Raw genomic sequence first — 21,230 nt, 5'->3', positions numbered from 1 at the left:
ATGAGCGGTTTGGTCGTCGCACAAAGCCAGAGAATGATACACATCGGCAGCTCCCGTTGCTCCAGCTGCAGTCGTGGACAACGTGGACGTGTGGGATGCTAGTGTCTCGTGTGTGGACAGAGACTGCCGCGACTCCGTACTGTGTTGGTCCGAGTTCAAATCTTCTAATAATTTCATTACAAATGTCCTGAGCTTCTCCGTCGTCTCTGGCGGGAAACACATCATGCACAATTCTTCTTCGTTTTGGAATGTCTTGTAATTGCAGTGCCCACACCGGAGGGGATTGTAAATCTTCTGATACTCCTCTTCGTGATGTTCCTGGTTGCCCAGCGTCTGTTCCTGATAGCTCGACCACGCCTCGATCAATTGTCTCAAACTCCTCCAAGCTCTCATTAGACTGGCTGGTATAACTTTCGTAGCTTGCATCAATATAGTCTGCAGCTTGTCCCTAGAGATATAGGTATCGTCACCAAAAAATACTTCCAAAATATAGTGTAGAGGTACCTCATCTTCGTCTTCCTCGTGTCTCCTCTTTGCGTCAGACATGTTCTGAAAAACAAATTTAAGCCCAATTTCATTGCCCCTGTGCTTCACTGCACTACACCCCTGTAAAGTCGGCTTCCCCACAAAACGCCCCTGTAAAGTTGGCTTCCCTGCAATACACCTAGCCCTACGTCATAAACTTAAAATGGTAACCGTAGGTCCACTCACTGCAAAGTTGTAGCCTCCTGGTTCTCCTGGTCCTCCTGGGGTCCTCCTGGGGTCCTTCCTGGCTGCCGGCTGGGAGCAGACTGCGATGAGGACCGAGATGCGCTCGCCTTTTATACCCACCAGGGGCGGAGTCAAAACCAGTTCGAGTGAGAGAGACAAGGTCAGCCAGGCAGGAAACGCCCAAGTCCCCAAGGACAGCCGGCTGTATATAAGGGGGCTGATTCGAGTGTAGGAGCACAGTCGGCGGTCGGCTGCGACGACGACGACAGCGAGGGAGGAGCTCCAGGATGCTGGTGAGTTTGTTTTTGCTTTGTAGTAGTTGTTGTAGGTTCCACTCAGAAAAAGATATATAGTATATTTTTAACACTCTGAGAGTTAGAGCGTCGACGACTGCTGCTACATTGCATTCTAATTGTGTGCAGGCAAAGGAGGATGAAGCGATGGACGTGGATGAAGGAGGAAATCAAGCTACTTTGCCACAACAAAGTGCCATTCGTGAGCTATTATTGACCGATGAAATTATTGAAGATCTTGTCGAAATGCAAGACAACGAACGTATGGAAGACATGTCAGCTGACGTGCAGTACTTGCGTAGACAAGCAGAAGAAGAATTTGAAGCATTTATGCAAGGGGAAATGGAAGACGAGGAACGGCCTCAACTCTTGCGTGGACATTTACAAGATTTTGAAGAATGACAATAAACAATTTTATTCTGGTTCATTGTTGTTTTTATTCCGGGGCAAATGGTACCGAGACTGATCGTAGGGTGCGTACTGGTGGCTGCAGGTCCTCTCGGGGATCGCCGCGCTGCTCGGCCGCGATTTTCTCCACTTCCAACATGTAGTTTTTGATGTCTTCCTCCGTGTTTGCCAGGTGGGCAGGGCGACCGTGGCGTGACAGGACTGTTGTAAGGCAACTTGATCTTGTAGTGTGTGTGGCGTAGATACGGGCCTGCACTGGAGGGTAGCATTACCGTGTCGGCGGCAATGGTGTCCAAGCTGCTGTGCACTACAAGTTCCGTGTCCACTTGGAAGAAGGCTGTGACGTCTTGAAACTTGTCAGTGCTGCCGGGATCGTCCTTGTTTGATTTGGACACTGCCATGATGCCAAAGGCGAGGCTCGGTTGAATCGCGTCGAGTTCCATGGGTGCGAGACCTCTGCGGTACCAAGACTTCTCGATTGTGTCCAGATACCTGATGTGTCGCCTGTAAAAATCGAGCGGGCGAAGGCGCATCACTGTGTTTTCTTCCGGGAGTTGAGTGTTCGATTCCGCATTAGACAGGTTGCTCGTTTTGTAAGTTACCACGTCCGACGGCAGACCAAGTGACGAGTGGGTCAGTAGTTCGTTGCCGGCATTGTACGTGTGACCCATGCGAAGCCACGCGTTTTTAAACTTGTGCTCGTAGTTGATAATTGGAGTGCCCACGTGACCCTTGAACGGAAACTGGTTTACGAACTTGGTCAAGCGAGGAGACGCATTTTCAATGTGTATAAAGTCGTAAGCAAAGTTGTGCCGGGGTGCTCCCATGCTCGTAGGGATGTTGGACGCATCGTCATTGAGTTGCGTTTCCATGCCCGGTGCTATGTTCAGACCCCAGTAGCTCTTGGCCAGTTCGGCGTGGTCGTCTGCCTTAAAGGGGCGAATACTTGCCGGTTTCATTGCGTTGTGTGTTGTGCCCTGCGTTATGCGGCACATGGCCGTGTCCATGTGATGGTTCAAGCCCACAGAGGCCAGGCCGTAAACTAGCATGTCCGAATTGACTGGTTGCACGACCGACGAGCCAGTCTTCCAAGGAGTTCGCAAGCCGTGGGGAGTCACCTTGACAGAGCACTGCAGAGCCTTTGTGTGAGCCGGAAAGTTAAGGTAAGTGCCGTGCGGAATGTACAGGTAAGGCCGGTCGACGGGTAGGCGCGACATGCTCGTCACGATGCCGGGAAAAGTTTTTTCGCTGTCGTACTTGAGCGATGTCTTTAGCATACAGTAGCCCCAGGTGGTGACAATCTTGCTGTCACTGAATACTGAGACCACTCCGTGGTCGCGAGGAACTCGCAAAATTTGCTGAACGCATTCGGAGGAAGACGGATGGTTACTTCCAACGCCTGCTCCCCCGGTTGCTGCTCTTGCAGGGGCATCCGATTGTAGCTCCTCCGCCGAGGACATTTCCGCGTCACTGCTGGTGGGGCCTGGGTCGTCGTTAACTCGTTTTGGTGCTGTTGGATCTGAGTCCCCGTGATTTGCACGTTTCCGTCCGGTTCTGACTGGGGGCATTCCATAGAGGCTGCGGCCTAGTACGTGCTCCTCGACCACGTTCTTCGCACCCAAACCGACTGCTCCCAAGGCAGAGTGCCAGTTGCCAGTCGAGACAAAGTCGTGGAAAAATTCCTTCGTCGAGGCTCGGTCGGCAGCAAACACGTCTGCGTCGCTCTCGGCTCGCTCGTACGCCTCGTCGTGATGCTTGGCGATGCGGTCGTCCTCGTCAATGGGATCCTTGCCCTTGTGGCTTCCGGGTCCCAAGTAGTGGTGTCCTGGAAACAGCACCATCACTGCAAATACACATACACGGTAGCGGTAGCGACAACAACACCAGCTGCCATAATACCCCAAAGACGCTTCTATTTAACCTGAGACGCTTCTATTTACCTAACCTAACCCAACCTAACCTAACCTAACCTAACCTAACCCAACCTAACCCAACCTGACCTGACCCGAACCCCGACCCGACCCGACCCGACCCGACCCAACCCAACCCGACCCAACCCACCCGACCCGACCCGACCCTACCTAACCCAACCTAACCTAACCAACCTAACCCAACCTAACCCAACCTAACCTAACCAACCCCTAACCCCCAACCCAACCTAACCTAACCAACCCACCCAACCCAACCCAACCCCAACCCAACCCAACCCCAACCTCACTAACCCAACCCAACTAACCTAACCCACCCCCAACCCAACCCAACCAACCCAACCAACCTAACCTAACCCCTAACCCTAACCTAACCTAACCAACCGACCCAACCAGCGTGGCTGGCTTTTGGAACGACTGCGCGTGCCGAGCTTGCGCTTCAACCGCGCTGCGCTTTTATTTTTCCTTCGACACCGCCACCATGTGAGAGCGCCGCACCCAACCCGACTGTGGCGTCGGTGGGCGCTAACCCAACAGAACGAAATGGCCAGTTGAATCATGGTTGAAAAGTGTCCGTGGCCACCCATCAACATGACATCCGCCACCACTACTCAGGTGGGCGGCACTGGGAGCTCCGCATCACAAGGGACCACAGAAAGGACGCTGCCAACCCACCAAACAACCCCAACCAACATACAAACCAACCACACAAACCCAACCCAACCCAACACAACTAAACAACGAAACCCGAACCTCACACCGACAGAACCGACCCTACCTCGACATAACCAACCAACGGAACCAACCCGACCCCCAACCCACCCGACCTACCCGACCCGACTACTAAACACCCGACCCGACCCGACCTAAACAGACCCCCCACCCACCCACTAAACAACCCAAACCCCAACCCAACCTAAAACCTACAAACCAGCACTAGAGTCACGCTAACCAACCCAACCCAACCTAACCTAACCTAACCTAACCCAACCCAACCCAACCCAACCCAACCCAACCTACAACTACAACAGCACTGAGAGTCATCGCTTACGCGAGTAGAACACTGTCACGTGCCTAATCGAACTACTCCAACACAGAGAAGGAATGCTTGGCTGTAGTATGGGCAGTTACCAAGTTCCACCCATACATATACGGCCGCCGATTTCAAGTCATAAGTGACCACCATTCTCTCTGTTGGTTGACCAACATGAAGATCCATCTGCATGTTTGGCACGCTGGGCCAAACATGTCGTACTCTTGAAGCCGTAGGGCTTCAAGAGTACGACATGACAGTGGCCTATAAATCAGGAAGGCAGCACTTAGATGCGGACTGGCTTTCCAGATCGCCGACCTCGTCAGGTCGAGATGATGACGAAATCCACAGGCTTTTTAGGAGTTGTTGATGCGGCCACCGTCTGTCAGCAACAAGAGGACCAGGAGCTCGCTCCTCTAATTGATTTCTTAGAAGGCCGCACCACAAACAAGCCTGGATTGTTTCTCAAGGAACCTGCCATCATTCTGCATACACAACAATGTTCTTTTTAGAAAGAACTCTTCAACAGGGAACAGATATCTACTAGTCGTCCCTAAAACTCTCCACAATGAAATATTGCAGGCCTGTCACGAAGCTACCTCAGGCCACCTAGGGTACACAAGAACATTAGCGTGGATCAAAGAGAAGTACTACTGGCCACGGCTTGCAGCACAGGTGAAGCACGTTCGAACGTGCCTCAACTGCCAGCGACGAAAAGTACCACCTGCGAAACCTGCCGGACTATTACATCCTGTTCCAGTGCCAGAAACGCCGTTTGCACAAATTGGGATGGACCTTTCGGGCACATTCCCAATATCTGGTGCCGGAAATAAGTGGATCATAGTTGCGACAGACTACCTCACGCAGAAACCAAGGCACTTCCAAGCGCAGCCGACGAGGCCGCACAGTTCATTGAAAACGTCGCCCTGAGGCACGGTGCTCCAGCGGTCATCGTAACCGACAGGGGAACCACGTTCACGGCTAAACTTTTGCGAACTGCACTAACGCTGAGTGGCACGGCACACAGGACAACAGCCTATCACCCGCAAAGCAATGGACTTACTGAGCGCCTCAACAAGACTCTCGCAGACATGCTGTGCATGTATGTCGATGTGGACCACAAGAACTGAGACCAAATATTACCCTACGTCACATTTGCTTATAACACGGCTCGGCAAGAAACAACAAAAATGATACCATTCAGTCTCCTCCAAGGTGGAGAAGTGACTACAATGCTGGATGCTATGCTGCCTCATGATTCCAGCGGTTCCGAGACTCACGCCGCAGATCTTACAGTGCGCGCCGAAGAAGCAAGACAGCTCGCGCGCGTTCGCATAACTAGACAGCAAGTCCGAGATGCCCGACGTTACAATCAACACCATCGATGCGTCGTCTCTAGTACGCCACCGGGGCCTCGCGGAGAAACTTCTACGCCTATACTTCGGACCATACAACATTCTATGATGCCTTAGCGACGTCAACTATGACGTTATTCCTGAATTGTCGATCATGTTAAAGCTTTAGGTGTCACATTTTCGAATAACATGTTATCACTTATGGGACACACATGTACAGCAGGTAGTAACAAAAACTTCGCGTATACTTGGTATCATTTATCGCAACCATTATCTACTTCCGTTGAAACAATACTTATGATTTAACATTCGTTGTTTCTATCCTATGCTCACTACTGTTTTCTCGTATGGGGTGACACAACGCAAACAAACATTGATAAGCTTGCAAGACTTCAATATAGATTTCTTAAAATTGTTGCTAAAAAAAAGTCTAATCATTCACTAAGTTATATACAAGAAAAATATAAGCTAATAGGTATGCAGGGTCTTTACAATTACAACATTTGTAAGGCGATAAAGAACTCGGACAAAGAACAATAATTTCTGATCTAGCCAACCTAAAACCCACCGAGAGTAAATATGATACACGCCAGCATGATCGTTGGTTAGTGCCTCGTTCATGTACGAACTATGGTGACCAGATGCTACGCAATGTTATTCCAAAGATGTTAAATTATCTTAGTGGTAATAATATGAACATATGACTTCAATGGACGCCATTTCATTGTTTTTATCATTTTATTGCTAATTCATATCAGCTATTCATTATATGTGTGATGTATCCAATTGTATCGCTGTAATCTAGTTATGTATTTTCATCATGCGTATATATTTCCCCTTTCTCTTCTATTTTGCGATGCTTTATCAATAACTATTGTATCATGTTAAAACTTTTTGTAATAATTCTGAATTATTGTTATTGTAAAAGTTTGCATATCTCCTCTCTGGTATAATATGTTTTGTTTACTATTTGATGTCACTGCTTTGCAGCCCTTTTGTAGGTAGTGGGAGCTAGTCAAGCTGCTATTATACAGCTTTTACTCTCGCCATCCTTCATGTATGATACATGAAAATAAAGATTCAATTCAAATTCAATTCAAATCGCTCCACCAACTAAGAACGGCCATGCAGCACCATCCACCGAATGAAGAAAGAGCTCTCACACTGTCAATCCTCCCAGTGTCCGGGCCGGGTAAGTTTTCGCGTGTTGAGTCAAATTAAGCAGCAGGCTCCACTCCTGGTGTTGCCCTTCCGTCAATTCCTTTAAGTTTCAGCTTTGCAACCACACTTCCCCCGGAACCCTAATACTTTGGTTTCCTGGAAGCTTCCCGTCGAGTCATTTGAGTAACTCAGGCGGATCGCTGGTTGGCATCGTTTATGGTCAGAACTACGGCGGTATCTGATCGCCTTCGAACCTCTGACTTTCATTCTTGATCAAAGAAAACATTCTTGGCAAATGCTTTCACAGTAGTTCGTCTTGCTGACGGTCCAAGAATTTCACCTCTAGCGCCGCAATACGAATGCCCCCGTCTGTCCCTCTTAATCATCACCTCGTATTCCAAAAACCAACAGAACAGTAACGAGGTCTTGTTCTATTATTCCATGCAAGTTTATTCAGGCGACTCGCCTGCGTTGAGCACTCTAATTTTTTCAAAGTAAAAGCACCGGCCTTCTCGAAGCACACAATGAAGTGCACCAAGAAAGGACCGGCATGATGTTCAGTCCGAGCCGGCGCATCGGGTAGATGCACTACTCGTCTGGAACCGAGATCCAACTACGAGCTTTTTAACCGCAGCAGCTTTAGTATACGCTATTGGAGCTAGAATTACCACGGCTGCTGGCACCAGATTTGCCCTCCAATTGATCCTCGTTAAAGGATTTAGAGAGGACGTCGAAGACTGGATGGTCGAATACGAGCGCGTGGCCTCCGTGAACGAATGGAACGACACGGAAAAACTCAGACACGTCTACTTCTACCTGGAGGATAGGGCGCGTACGTGGTTTCAGAACCGCGAGGAGCAACTGACGTCGTGGCGCGAATTTTGTCGTCAGCTTTTGGAGACTTACACCAGTGCTTATCGCCACGAACGAGCGGAACGAGCAATTCAGGTGCGCGTCCAGTAGCCAAACGAAACTGTGACCACGTACGTCGAAGACATGACACGCCTCTTCAGACGAGCGGATCCAAGAATGACGGAGAAGTTACGTCATCTCATGCGCGGGGTCAAGGAGCAAGTCCTCGCTGGCCTCGTGCGGAGCCCTCCGAAGACTGTCGCGGAGTTCTTCTCCGAGGCCGTGACCATAAAAAAGATGCTTCTGCATCGCTCGAGCCTGTATGAGTGGCAAGCGAACAGCATGTCTGCTGCTGACATTTTCACGGCCATAGGAAGCAACGGTGACTGTCTGCTAGAACTCATCCGCTCTGTAGTGCGTGAAGAGTTGCAAAAGGCCGCGGTAACACGGCGCCCTACGGTAAGCTCCATAGCGAGCATTATCAAGGACGAACTGCACCAAGCGCTCCGTGACACCTTACCTCCTGATAACGCTGCGGCAGTACCTCCTGAATACCCCCTTGCGACCTACGCGGAAAAGCGGAAGCTCCCTGCTTCCTCTCCACTGCTGTTCGTTCGTGCTCCTCCTACGGTGTCAGTTCAGTCGGCGCAGCCGATACCGTACTACGTCGCTGGGTGTACACCGCCACCCGTTGTTCATGCCGCTCCATTTGCCCATCGTTCGGAGCAAGCAGTTCACTACGTCGACGACAGACGCCCGCCCCCTCGGAAGTCGGATGTATGGCGCACACCCGATCATCGGCCTCTGTGCTTCCACTGCGGTGAAGCTGACCACTTGTACCGCCAGTGCCCATACCGGCGCCTTGGGATTCGCGGCTTTTCCGCATACTCGCCGCCGCCCCAATACGGCCAGCGACCCCGGGACATTGAGGTCTACCTCTCTCAGCAGCGCTTGCCACCGCCTGCCAGGCGGCAGTCGCGATCGCCGTCTCCACGACGATTTTCACCTCCGCCCCAGCGGTATTCTCCCGATGCGGTCGACCAGTCCCCGCCGGGAAAACTAACAGAGGCGATCTTTGGGGGCGAGGTCGCTGACGGAAGAAGCGCTGAAGACCTCATACGGACGCAGTTACGGAAACATACCGATCCGACATCACCTGCAGCTGAACGGGACGACCGGCTTTCGCTCGATATACAAGTCACTATTGACGGTTATGCCGTTAGCGCTTTAGTGGACACCGGCGCAGACTACACGATACTAAGCGGGAAAATAGCAACGCAGCTGAAGAAAGTGATCACGCCCTGGCATAACTCGCAGATTCGGACGGCTGGCGGCCACATCGTTACTCCGCTGGGCGCCTGCACGACTAGAGTTGAGATTCAAGGATCTACATTCGTAGCGAGCTGCCTTGTTTTATGCGAATGCTCCCGCGATGTTACCCTTGGGGTTGACTTCCTGCAGGAGTACGGCGCGATTATCGATCTGCAAGAGCATCATATCACTTTCTCTGCCGAACGAGCAATCGACGTGCAAGACGGCCAACGGCGCGACGACGTACTTCGTGTTTCTGCAGACAGTGTAACGCTTCCTCCACGAGCCAGTGTCCTCGTCGACGTCACATGCTGTGGACTTACGCGATGGCGAAGCAGTGGCCGAAAGTAACTTGGAACACCTACTGAAGCAAGGTGTTTCTGTGGCTCGCAGTGTAATACAGGATTCGTGCTGGTCATTCTCAATTGCTTGTTACCAACTTTAGCTACGAGCACCGACACCTGTTCCGCGGCAGCGTTTGCTACTTCGTTAGTGTTTGCTACTTCGGCACTTCGTTAGCAGTAGCAAACGTTAACTGTTTCACGTCAGAAGTAGTGGAGACGGCAGACACGTCTCTGGGCCATCTCGACATCAATTCTGAACTGTCCACCGATAGCCAGACAGCACTGCGCAAGCTCTTGCTTGAATGCAGGACCTGCTTCGCACATTCTTCCAAGGTACGCCAGACTTCCATCACTAAACACAAGATCATCACGTACGAAGACGCACGCCCGATACACCAGCAGCCTTACCGCGTGTCGGCAAGAGAACGCGAAGCCACACGTACGCAAGTCCGGGAGATGCTTGACGATGGCGTAATCGAACCTTCCAACAGCCCGTGGTCGTCTCCGGTCGTTCTTGTTAAAAAGAAATATGGAACGCTACGTGTCGACTACCGCAAGCTCAACAACATGACTAAAAAGGGCATGTACCCGCTGCCGCGTATCGACGACTCATTAGATAGACTACAGCGTGCTCACTATTTTTCTTCTCTCGATTTAAAAAGCAGGTACTGGCAAATCGCGGTAGACGAACTGCGACCGCGAGAAAACAGCCTTTGCTGACTCCAGATGGGCTCTATGATTTTCGAGTGCTTGCTTTTGGTTTGTGTTCAGCCCCAGCTACTTTCCAGCGAATAATGGACACTGTCCTTACTGGATTGAAGTGCCAGGACCTGTCTTGTATACCTGGATGATGTGGTCATCTTCTCTGAAACGTTCGAGCAGCATCTTCACCGCCTACGGAGTGTGCTAGAAGCCATCCGATCGGCAGACCTCACACTTAAGCCCGAAAAGTGCCACTTTGGTTACGAAGAGCTCAAGTTCCTTGGGCATGTGGTAAGCGCCAAAGGGGTCCGACCCGATCCCGACAAGCTTGCCGCTGTGGCCGCGTTTCCAGCTCCTGCCGATAAGAAGGCCATCCGGCGCTTCCTGGGTTTGTGCGCCTACTATCGCCGGTTTATTAAAGGTTTTTCGAAAATAGCGGAACCCCTGACACGCCTTACAAGAGACGATACACCATTTGTGTGGCATAATGAGCAACAGGCGGCTTTTGCTGAATTACGACAGCGCCTTCAGTCAGCACCCGTTCTTGCACATTTTTGATGATGATGCTGATACTGAGGTGCATCTTGGCATTCATTGCCATCAGTGTGGTTGCTCTCCTTTTCTTTATGATTGCGTGGTATTGGCAAGGCACAGGCCACAGTTAACCCAAGAAATCATACAAGCAGAGAATATTTACAAGTTAGGTGACTGCTGCTTAAGCATCCCGTCCATTGCTCTCTCACGGCTTGAGCATGATTACTTGGCAGGGCGTAGGGAAATCATGGGTACATGTTAACAAAAGCGATCTCACCTGTCAACGATGCACTGGCTCTGGGTATCCTTTTTTCTGTTTGCTGCTAGTAGAAATAGACAGTTTTAGTTTAGCGTTAGCGTAATAGCGGGGTTAGGGGAAATAGCGTTACCGTTCCGCAAACGAACTTTGCAGAAAGAGAGTTTTAGTATAGCGTGATAGCGTAGTTTACGTGCGGGACGCTATTCCATTACGCTTTGAATTTCGCATACATAGGGCACCAAGTCTATGTGTATGTGCATCCGGAAAGTGCGAGAGGCAGCGCAATGGAAGCCAGGAGTGCGTTGTATTTTTACTTCACATGTCCGTCGATCTGCAACGAACCAGACAAGCAGTACAAGCTGTCTACCATAGCCTCCGAAATCCTCCCATCTCAGAGGCTATATGCCGTCGTCGCACCTATCTCCTGACTATATCGACAGGTGGCGCTCACGTCTCGGAGAAAATTTCGTTCGTTAGGCTTAGGCGCGTTCAAAAGGAGAAGCTATCTCGAAAACTCCGCTAAATTATCCATAAAAACATATTGTCGATCCTACCTGAAGGTAAGCGAAAGCTATTTACGCAGTCATTTCCTACCAACCGAAGTGAATTATTCAACAGCAACTCCAAATTCAGTTCGAAGGGGGCGGACGGGACCGCCGCCATGTTTTACGTACACTCCGTAAACACGCTAACGTTAACTCTGAGAAATAGCGTGCGCACGGTAAACGGTATGGCCATTTAGCGTTCTGCGCATGCGCATTTCGATCCCGCTATTCCGGTACGCCCGCTATTCCGGTAACCACGCTAAACTAAAACTGTCTAATAATGATCATCTGCAAATAAACATCAGTTGGAAGTTAGCACTATTTACTCTTCTCTGTCCTTTTTCTTACATTTCGCACGCGATGCAACACCGCCATTCATCCATGATGTTTAACGTCCTAAGCTAGGGCTACGAGAGACCGCTTTAGGGAGGGCTTCAGAACCTGTGAGCTTGTGCTTATCAAATCTTTCATGGTAACCTTCATGGTTGCGTGTAGGAAAACCAAGGCCCAAATACTCAACCTGACTAGTATGTGCTACCTCTCCAGAGCTGCCTGTATACACGTAGTAAAGATAACTTCTCATGCTCAGACACTTTACTCATAGCCTCAGCGGCCAAAAGCCATTCTGAAAGCATTATTGTGACTATTTAAAACCAATAATGTGAAATGTGTCCAGCAACTGGTGACTGCATGAAATGACAAACCATATTTCAACAAAATATTTTTCTTCTGGCAGCAGTCTAGCTCTGAAAAATGCCGCATAAGAGCATAATATATTGACATCAATTTCATCATACAAGGTAGGTATGCAGAGTGACAAATATTCCAAGCTAATAGGCATAGTCTGACAATCATTAACAAAAGAAGAGTGATGTTTACCAAGCCACTTGTCCTACAACTCATGTTGTCGAGGAAGTGTGGATACTTTTGTACCAGCTCTCGTGATGGATACCCATAAGCAAACTGTTGATACTTTTATATGGTGCCAGTGCAGCGTGGCAATAGTACTTAGGAGAATAATTCAAAAGTTCAAAAGGAACTTTGCCTCACACTATCATTTCATGTCAGTCAGGTCAATATCAATGCCACAATGGGAACACAATGATTCGCCCGCATATGAAAGCACATGTCCACTCGACTTGGAAACTTCTCTACAACGCCACGTTCACTACGCTTGTAGCATTTCCATAAAAATTTGCCTGACAACAAAAAAATAATGCCCTGTATATCAGCTTTCCCCGTCTTTTCTTTAATGGAAATAGACTTACTTGAAAATAAGGATACCACTTATACGAGAAATTGCAGTGTGGTGTTAGCTAATCACCAGTTTAATTGATTAACTTCGTAATCAATCACGTGGGGCACATGTTCTGACTTCGTAAACAAGGCTAAGCAATAGTGAAGACAATTATGTGGATAACAGCAGTTTCGAGAGAAGGATCAATATCTCCGGCAGGTTACATTCATGTTTCACTCATCAACACGAAGCATGAAATGTGCTTATGTTCTTGCTTTCTCGAGCTGTATTGCGCTGTGTTTCTTGCCGATGTCTCCGACATGGGCGAGAAGCGCAGTCTCCAGACTGTCAAAAAATTTTGTCATCGGCAAGTGGCTTTTTATCTTTGTGCAGGTCCTCACAAGGCTGGGAAGAGTTGTAGAGGCTCAGTCACATCGGCGACTCGCAGTGGTCGCGCGACCAAGTTGGTCGCAAATGGTCACTTTTCTCCAAAAGAGACCATTTTGCGCCAGTCGCTCGCTGCTCGATTTAAAGCTCATTCACACCGGCAACTTGCGGAGGTCGCGCGACCATTTGCGACTCGTGACCAAAAAGCGACCAATGTTCACACCGGCAAGCCCGGCTGAGCGCGACTCGCAAGTCGCAATCCCGGAGAGTATCACTCTCAGCGAGAACACTATAGAGGAATCTACGCAGTTCATGCGCACTTCGATGACGCTGTGTAAATTTGTTTCGCGTTCCGGCAACAGCCATGGATTTTGATTCGAATGATGGCTGGATTTCAATTCGAGCGAACAGGAAGACGTCGTCCCTGTGCTGATGTGCTCTGCCGTGGTGTCAGCTGTAGCAGCGCAGAAGCCTCCGAAGAAAACGCTATGGGTTAGTGCGCCTGTGCCTCCGCTCGCGTGAAGTGGCTGGCCACGCAAGCCGCCTCCTTCCCGAACTTTGTGCGCATGACAACGAGTATTATAGAGAGAAAGTTGTAATTTCTAGTTAACATTGCGTGGGATTTGGTGCATAGTATTGCCACATGCTATATCGTCGCCGCGGGTATGCGCCCGGCCATGGAAACGACGCTGAAGTAGCGCGCGGGTAACGCGGAAGCTCTGTCGTCCACCTCCCGCCACACTCCGATGCTCCTGACACCGTCGACCACTCCGACGCAGCCACCGCTGCCATCCCCGACGCCCTATCTTCCGACAGTCACAGCAGCCGCCAGCAATGCCGTATCGCCAACAGCCGATCGCTGCGCCGCGGTCTTACGGAGAATTCCCCCCTGCCGGCTATCCGCTACGAAAAACCGATTTGTGGCGCACCACTGACCGCCGGCCGCTATGCTTTCATTGCGGTGAAGCAGGACATGTTTATCGAGCTTTCCACTACCGCGCAGCTAGGTTTCCCAGATTTCCCACCAACTATAGTTACCCTCAGTTTGATGCTCCGCGTACATGCGACGACAATCCTTCCAACTTTCGACCGGAAGGTTCAACGACGCATCGATCGCGTTCCCCATCACCGGCTCGTTACACCCAGCTAACCCGTCGCGATTTTCCTGACGCCTCTAGGGGCAGGTCTCCTAGCCCGCGCCGGGAAACTAGAGGCAGCGACCTCCGGGGGTGAGGTTGCAAACCATCCAGCTTCCCAAGAACCCCCATCACCGACGATCGACGACTCTACGACTCCGACGATTCCAACCACACCACATGTAACAGACGCCGTCAGCGCCGATCTTGTCGTTAGCATTGACGGCCACCAAGTGGCCGCTCTCGTTGACACTGGTTCGCATTTTTCGATAATGAGTCTAAAGCTAGCCGACAGACTAAGAAAAGTGACATCAGACCAGGCCCAACATCAGAACTGCCGGGGGCCAGTTGATGACGCGATTGGAAAATGCACAGCCAGAATCATAATCGCCGGTTCAGCCTTCGTTGCCACCCTCGTCATTCTCTTTGAATGCTGTAAAAAACTTATTTTGGGAATGGATTTCTTGAGGGAGTACGGTGCAGTTATTAATGTCCGCGACCGCATGGTGACATTTGCTACGAGCTCCGAAGACGTCGACCCCGCGGATGACCAGCGACCGCGTTTACGTATCGCCGACGACGACTATCACGCTTCCGCCGCGAAGTTGTTCCCTCGTGCCTGTCATCTGCAATAACTTGCACACCGGGCCTTGCGTCGCTGAACACATCAACGCACTAGTACTGAGTCAGGGCGTTTCCGTCGCCAGGGCCGTAATTAATGTACTCGACGGACATGCTGAACTCCTGCTGACAAATTTTAGCAGGGAACGTCGACAGATTGTTAAAGGCACTGCTGTTGCTTGCTTGGACGAAATTGCCCCAATACAAGACTGCCTCTCAGTGCAGCACGCGGCGTCCACCGCGCCTATGCCTGCACCTGTGGTTGATGTCAGTCGAACTTTATCGCCCATCGAACGCAACAGCATTCTTGAGCTCATCAATGAGTTTAACACCTGCTTCTCATCTACGTCAAGAGTTAGCCAGATGCCGCTCACCAAGCACCGTATTATCACCGAAGACGACGCAAGACCCATCCGGCAGAATCCTTATCGTGTAGCACCGAAAGAGCGAGAGGCAATCCAAAAACAAGTGAAGACGATGCTTGAGGACGGAGTTATTCGGCCAACTAAGAGTCCGTGGGCATCGCCTGTCGTATTGGTGAAAAAGGACGGTAGTCTGCGCTTCTGCGTCGACTATCGAAAACTCAACCAGATCACAAATAAAGACGTTTATCCACTACCGCGTATCGATGATTCACTGGACCGGCTAAGAAACGCACGTTACTTTTCGTCGATGGACTTGAAAAGCGGCTACTGGCAAATCGAAGTTGATGAGAGAAACCGTGAAAAAAACGCTTTTGTGACACCCGATGGACTTTATGAATTTCAGGTGCTTCTCTTCGGTTTGTGTTCTGCGCCAGCAACGTTTCAACGACTCATGGACACGGTACTCTCAGGCCTCAAATGGCAAACCTGGACCGTCTATACAATATATAGACGATATCTATATGGTCGCTGTTTCACCGTCGTCAGTGATCACCATGCACTTTGCTGGCTGACTAAATTAAAAGATCCAGCTGGTCGGCTAGCACGCTGGAGCCTTCGGCTACAGGAGTTCGACTTCACTGTTGTCTACAAATCGGGGAAGCGGCACGCCGACGCCGACTGCCTGTCTCGGTCGCCTGTTGAGACTGCATTGCACGACGATGACGACGCGGCTTTTCTAGGCATGGTAGACGCTGTCGCCGTTTCACGCCTGCAACGCGAAGACGCAGAACTGGTTCCTCTTATTGATTACTTAGAGGGAAAAACAAGCTGCGTGCCGAGGTTATTCGCCACAGGGCTGCCTTCATTTTGCTTGCGTCATGACGTTCTCTACAAAAAACTTTTCACCCAGTGGCAGCAGCTACCTACTTGTCGTTCCCGCATCTCTACGGAACGAAGTCCTACACGCCTGTCACAACGAGCCGACCGCTGGTCACTTGGGCTACTCCCGCACATTATCCAGAATTAGGCTAAAGTATTACTGGCCGAGACTTGCGCCGGTCGTGAAACGTTATGTCCAGACATGCCTGGATTGCCAGCGCCGCAAAACCCCACCCGTCAAGCCTGCTGGACTGCTGCATTCTGTTCAGATACTGCAAGCGCCGTTCGCACAAGTTGGCATGGACCTTTTAGGTCCATTTCCAGTGTCTTCTGCCGGCAATAGATGGATAATCGTCGTCACAGATTATCTTACCCAATACGCCGAAACAGGTGCTCTCCAGCGGGGAACAGCAGCCGAAGCAGCACGATTTTTCATCGAAGCCGTCGTCCTAAGGCATGGCGCTCCCGCAGTGGTCATTACCGACAGAGGTTCTGCTTTCACGGCCGCGCTTCCGGATACCGTGTTGCGATTAAGTGGTACAACTCACCGAAAGACAACTGCTTATCACCCCCAAACCAATGGGCTGACAGAACGTTTGAATAAGACTCCGGCAGACATGATGAGTATGTACATCGACGTCGACCACAAGAACTGGGACGAGATTTTACCATATGTTACATTTGCGTACAACACGGCTCACCAGGAGACAACACGCGTGACACCTTTCAGCCTCGTCTATGGCCGGGAAGTAACAACACTGTTGGACGCGATGCTGCCACACGAGTGTGGTGATCACGAGACTGGTGCCGAGGAGTTTACGCAACGCGCCGAGGAAGCAAGGCAGCTTGCACGCTTGCACATCCAAGAGCAACAGAACTACGATGCCAGACACTACAATCTTCGACACAGACCCGTCACATACAACGTCGGCGACCAGGTGTGGGTTTGGACTCCTATTCGTCGGCGGGGGCTATCTGAGAAGCTCCTGCGAAGATACTTCGGGCCGTACACAGTTCTACGCCGCATCAGTGCCGTGAATTATGAAGTTGTGCCGGACAAGCTCCTGCGAAGATACTTCGGGCCGTACACAGTTCTACGCCGCATCAGTGACGTGAATTATGAAGTTGTGCCCGACAGTCCTTACTGCTACAAACGCCGGCAGCATCTGCCCGAGGTTGTGCACGTGCTTCGTATGAAGCCATATTTGGCATCATGACCTCACTTTTGCACCATCACTGCACTTTCTTAGGCGCTTGGCGCATCGGGACGATGCTTCTTTCAAAGGAGGGGCAAATGCCACATGCTATATCGTCGCCGCGGGTATGTGCCCGACCATGGAAACGACGCTGAAGTAGCGCGCGGGTAGAAAAACAGAGACGACAACGACGTTGTGTTTGCTGCTCATATAAAGTGCTTGTATACGTGCTGTACGCCGGCTTCCACGTCTCCTGCGAGGTCGTGACAATATTAAAGCGAAGCTGTTCACCTTTGGGTGGCGTGCTCATCCAACGAACGGCAGCTGGAAAAAGGGTTTGTGTTGTGCTTTCTTTTCCTGTTTAGCTTCCAGCGAATGCGACCGAGTACATTCGACACGTTGCTGCACTGCTGCATCCCAGCATCACAAGACAAGACACCAATTACTGGCCTGTAGTCTGCATATGGTGGCGTGGACATTGCATTTGGCGTGGAGGACGCCGGATAAAAACACATGACATCATTTCCGGCGTGACACTGATTGGTTGAGCAGCTTTGCGACCACGGTCGTGCGACTGAAAAATCGAGCAGCGAGCGACTGGCCCAAAATGGTAGCTTTTCGAGAAAAGAGACCATTTGCAACCATTCGTGACTGGTCGCTTCACGACCAACTTGATCGCGCGACCACTGTGAGCCACCGGCGTGAATGAGCCTTCATCAGTCGCGCGACCGTGGTCGCAAAGCTGCTCAAGCAATCAGCGCCGCGCCGAAAGTGACGTTATGAGTTTTTATCCCGCGTCCTCACGCCAAATGCAATGTGCACGCCACCATATGCAGACTACAGGCCGGTAATTGGTGTCTTGTCTTGTGTTTCTCGGACGCAGCAGTTGTAGCAACGTGTCGAATGTACGCGGGCGCATTCGCTGGAAACTAAACAGCAGGAAAGGAAAGCACGACACAAACCCTTTTTCCCGTTGCCGTTAGTTAGATGAGCACGCCACCCAAAGGTCAACAGCTTCGCTTTAATATTATGCACCGAATCTCACGCAATGCGAACTAGAAATTACAAGTTGCTCTCGATATTACTCGTTGTCATACGCACAAAGTTCGGGTAGGAGGCGGCGTGCGTGGCCGGCCACTTTACGCGAGCGGAGGCACGGGTGCACCCACCAGCGTTGCGTTTTCTTCGGAGGCTTCCGCGCTGCCACAGCTGACACCACGGCAGAGCACATCAGCACAGGGACGACGTCTTCCTGTTCGCTCGAATCAAAATCCATGGCTATTGCTGGAACGCGAAACAAATTTACACAGTGCACGCGAACTGCGTAGATTAGTCCTAGAGTTCTCGCTGAGAACGGGATTGCGACTTGCCGGTCGCGCTCAGCCGGGCTTGCCGGTGTGAACATAAGTCGCCTTCGGTCGCTTTTTGATCGCGAATCGCAATGGTCGCGCGAGCTCCTCAAGTCGCCGTTGTGAATGAGCCTTAGGAATACTCGGGCAGCGTGTACCCTTTACTCGACGGTCCCTCAAAATTGCAACAAGTGGCACCCCGGTTTGGTTACACGAGGTACTTTTGACTGCGAGGGTCGGGTTCAAACTTCTCGAACCCGTACGGGGCTCTATCGCGATCGAAAGTGCTTGTACGACACCGCGGTATTAAATAGCAAACACCAAGGGACTTACCAATGTGTTGCCGTTGATAGTTGCCAGAGATGAGAGAGCCGTCAGCAACTCTTCTTGTCGCCCTGCCTGCAGCGTTAGTTTCTTCATCCGACCGGTCTCGAGAACGCCCAGGCAAACAACGCTGGATGTCATAGCTCGCGGTGGTTAAAAAAAAAAAGTAAATAAAACGCTCTAACTACTAAGAGTGGGCATCTTGTCCAGCGAGGCTTAGATGGGTCAGATAAACCACACAACACCTACTGTAAAGCGCGCGAAGTAACTTGCATTACGGTGTGGCATCACAGGGCGGCATGGCGTGGCGCTAGTGTCTGCTGGAATTGTCATGTCAAATTTGTCGACGGAAATAATTTTTTATTAACAGCATTGCGTCATTTCTTTTCAGAACATCTCAGAAAAACAAGAAATATGATTTGTTCAATTGTATAACAAGTCATAAGCATTCGTATGAAAAAAAAAAAAAAAAACATTATGCGAACTTGTCTAGGCTTAGCAAAACATGTATTCGAAAAAACGGTTCGTTAAGTGTACTCTGAAATATTGGCAACAGGAAAAATAATTGTGAGCATTAATCATTTAACTAGTCCATGGAGTTTTGTTTCTTTCCTCCATGAACTAATCCAAAGAAACGTTGCGATGTGACGCGGAATGCGACGTAACTGGCTACTGATGTACCACGGCTACTGATCTGTAGATATTTAGAGATTTTCAGGGCAAAGTCGTCGTCGTCGGAGTCAGTGAAAGGGCATGGTCACGAAGTTAACGAGCTAGGCCTTGGCAAAACGGTGTTCCTTTAATAATGGCTGACACTCGAAGAGCGTGCATTCCACTACGCACTTCGTCATTCTCGTTCTAGTGGCCGGAGGTGTGTTCTCCCCTCTCAAAAGCGACTGTCCCGGTCGCGAGGTCGGGTGGTTACAATAAAGCGCATAAAGTGGTAGGGTAGCTCTAATGGCAAATGTGGTCACAGAAAGCAAAGGATAACCACAACACTGCGTAGGACGGCGAAGGGATTGAATGGTGCACTTCGCTGGCGGGCGTTGTATGGCTCCAGGGGCGGATCCAGGTTTTTTCTGAGGGGGGGGGGGGGGGGGGGGGTCGGCTGATGTCAATGATGATGATGATGATAGTAGCCTTCCTTATTTACCGAAATTTACCGTTTTTCCTCACGATAAAACCGCATTTTATACGGCTAAAGCAACACATTTTCCGTGGTGGCTCAGTCAGCTGAGGCGTTGAGCACGAGATCGCGGGATCAAATACCGGCCGCGGTGGGCGCATTTCGATGGAGGCGAAATGCAAAAACACCCGTGTGTTTGCGTTGTAGTGCAGGTTAAAGTACCCCAGGTGGTCAAAATTAATCCGGAGCCTCCCACTACGGCGTGCCTCATAATCAAAACTGGTTTTGGCACGTAAAACCCCAGAAAGAGGAATAAGACCTGTAGCGAAGCCAGGTATCGGTTTCTCCGAGCTTATAGGAAAAGGACGTTACCCAATACAGCCATGTGCTTGGCGGCTGCGCCTGATAATACAGGGTGTTAAAACCTAAGTTTTATGATTTTCTTAAAGTTAGGCACTGGGAGGCATGCTAACGTGAGATGATAATTATCGCTGTGAGCAGCCCAATTAACTAAAATTGAACAATAATTTTTTGTTGACTGCAGTAAGTGGGTATGTTTGTATTGAAAACTTAGAGGCAGTCGAGTTTCTACACAGTATCAGTCGGAATAATTATTCTAGCGTGTCCGTGCTCCGAGATATCAGACTCCAAATTTCAATTGTCGTACTGCGCAGAATAATCGAGAATAAAGACGCGACAATTCTCATGAACTCCCGTGAATGATCATGAAGCTCAGTGACGAAGGCCCCGCCGCTCGCGTGCGCGTTTGAGATGCAGCCGCAAGGCGGCGCTGACGCTTGTATTCACGTCGCCCGACCAGGCCCGACGATCGACTAGCCGGATAAGCGCCCCGATTCGCGATGCGAATTTCCTTTTCTTTACCTCAAATGGCACATCTTGCTCAGTCACTCGTGTTCGCGAAGATCGCAGCAACATTTTAGCGAAATATGCGCCCTATAAATTCGCGTACAACACGTCATTTGCTTGCGAGATCTAGGCCGTCTTGGCATGTTTACCTCGGAGGCCGCGCGGACACGCCTCGAATTTTCCTTCACTGCGGTCTTATTTTACGCGCCAAATTATTGTCTATAAACGCACGCTTGAACGAAAAAAACTGTTCTTGCTTGCAAAGATGAATTGAGTCCGAGTTGTTCGTTAAAGAAAGATGCAATCG

The 21,230-nt window shown here is 50.3% G+C and overlaps 2 protein-coding genes across 2 annotated transcripts in view; both read right to left on the bottom strand.

The window, feature by feature from the left end:
- The window catches only part of LOC119434033 (uncharacterized), a 1,777-nt gene extending 1,231 nt beyond the window's left edge, over positions 1-546 (bottom strand). The window contains exons 1-2 of the mRNA XM_037701337.2: positions 505-546; positions 1-448 (exon numbers count right to left, since the gene is read on the bottom strand). The exon at positions 1-448 is cut by the window's left edge and continues 1,231 nt beyond it. Of these exons, the coding sequence (XP_037557265.2) occupies positions 1-448; positions 505-546 (490 nt within the window). The remainder of the gene's footprint in view (positions 449-504) is intronic.
- A 161-nt stretch (positions 547-707) lies between these two features.
- On the bottom strand, positions 708-19,337 carry LOC125941361 (uncharacterized). Its single transcript, XM_049658426.1, has 3 exons — positions 18,940-19,337; positions 1,550-3,237; positions 708-818 (listed from the first exon to the last, which is right to left on the bottom strand). Exons 2-3 carry the CDS (start codon positions 2,978-2,980, stop codon positions 708-710), a joined length of 1,542 nt encoding a protein of 513 aa, XP_049514383.1. The 5' UTR covers positions 2,981-3,237; positions 18,940-19,337.
- Positions 19,338-21,230: the final 1,893 nt, after the last annotated feature.

This window comes from Dermacentor silvarum, chromosome 11, assembly GCF_013339745.2.
Source record: "Dermacentor silvarum isolate Dsil-2018 chromosome 11, BIME_Dsil_1.4, whole genome shotgun sequence".
Lineage (NCBI taxonomy): Eukaryota > Metazoa > Arthropoda > Arachnida > Ixodida > Ixodidae > Dermacentor > Dermacentor silvarum.
Note: the sequence above shows the minus strand (reverse complement) of the source record. Positions and strands in the feature narration are given on the sequence as shown.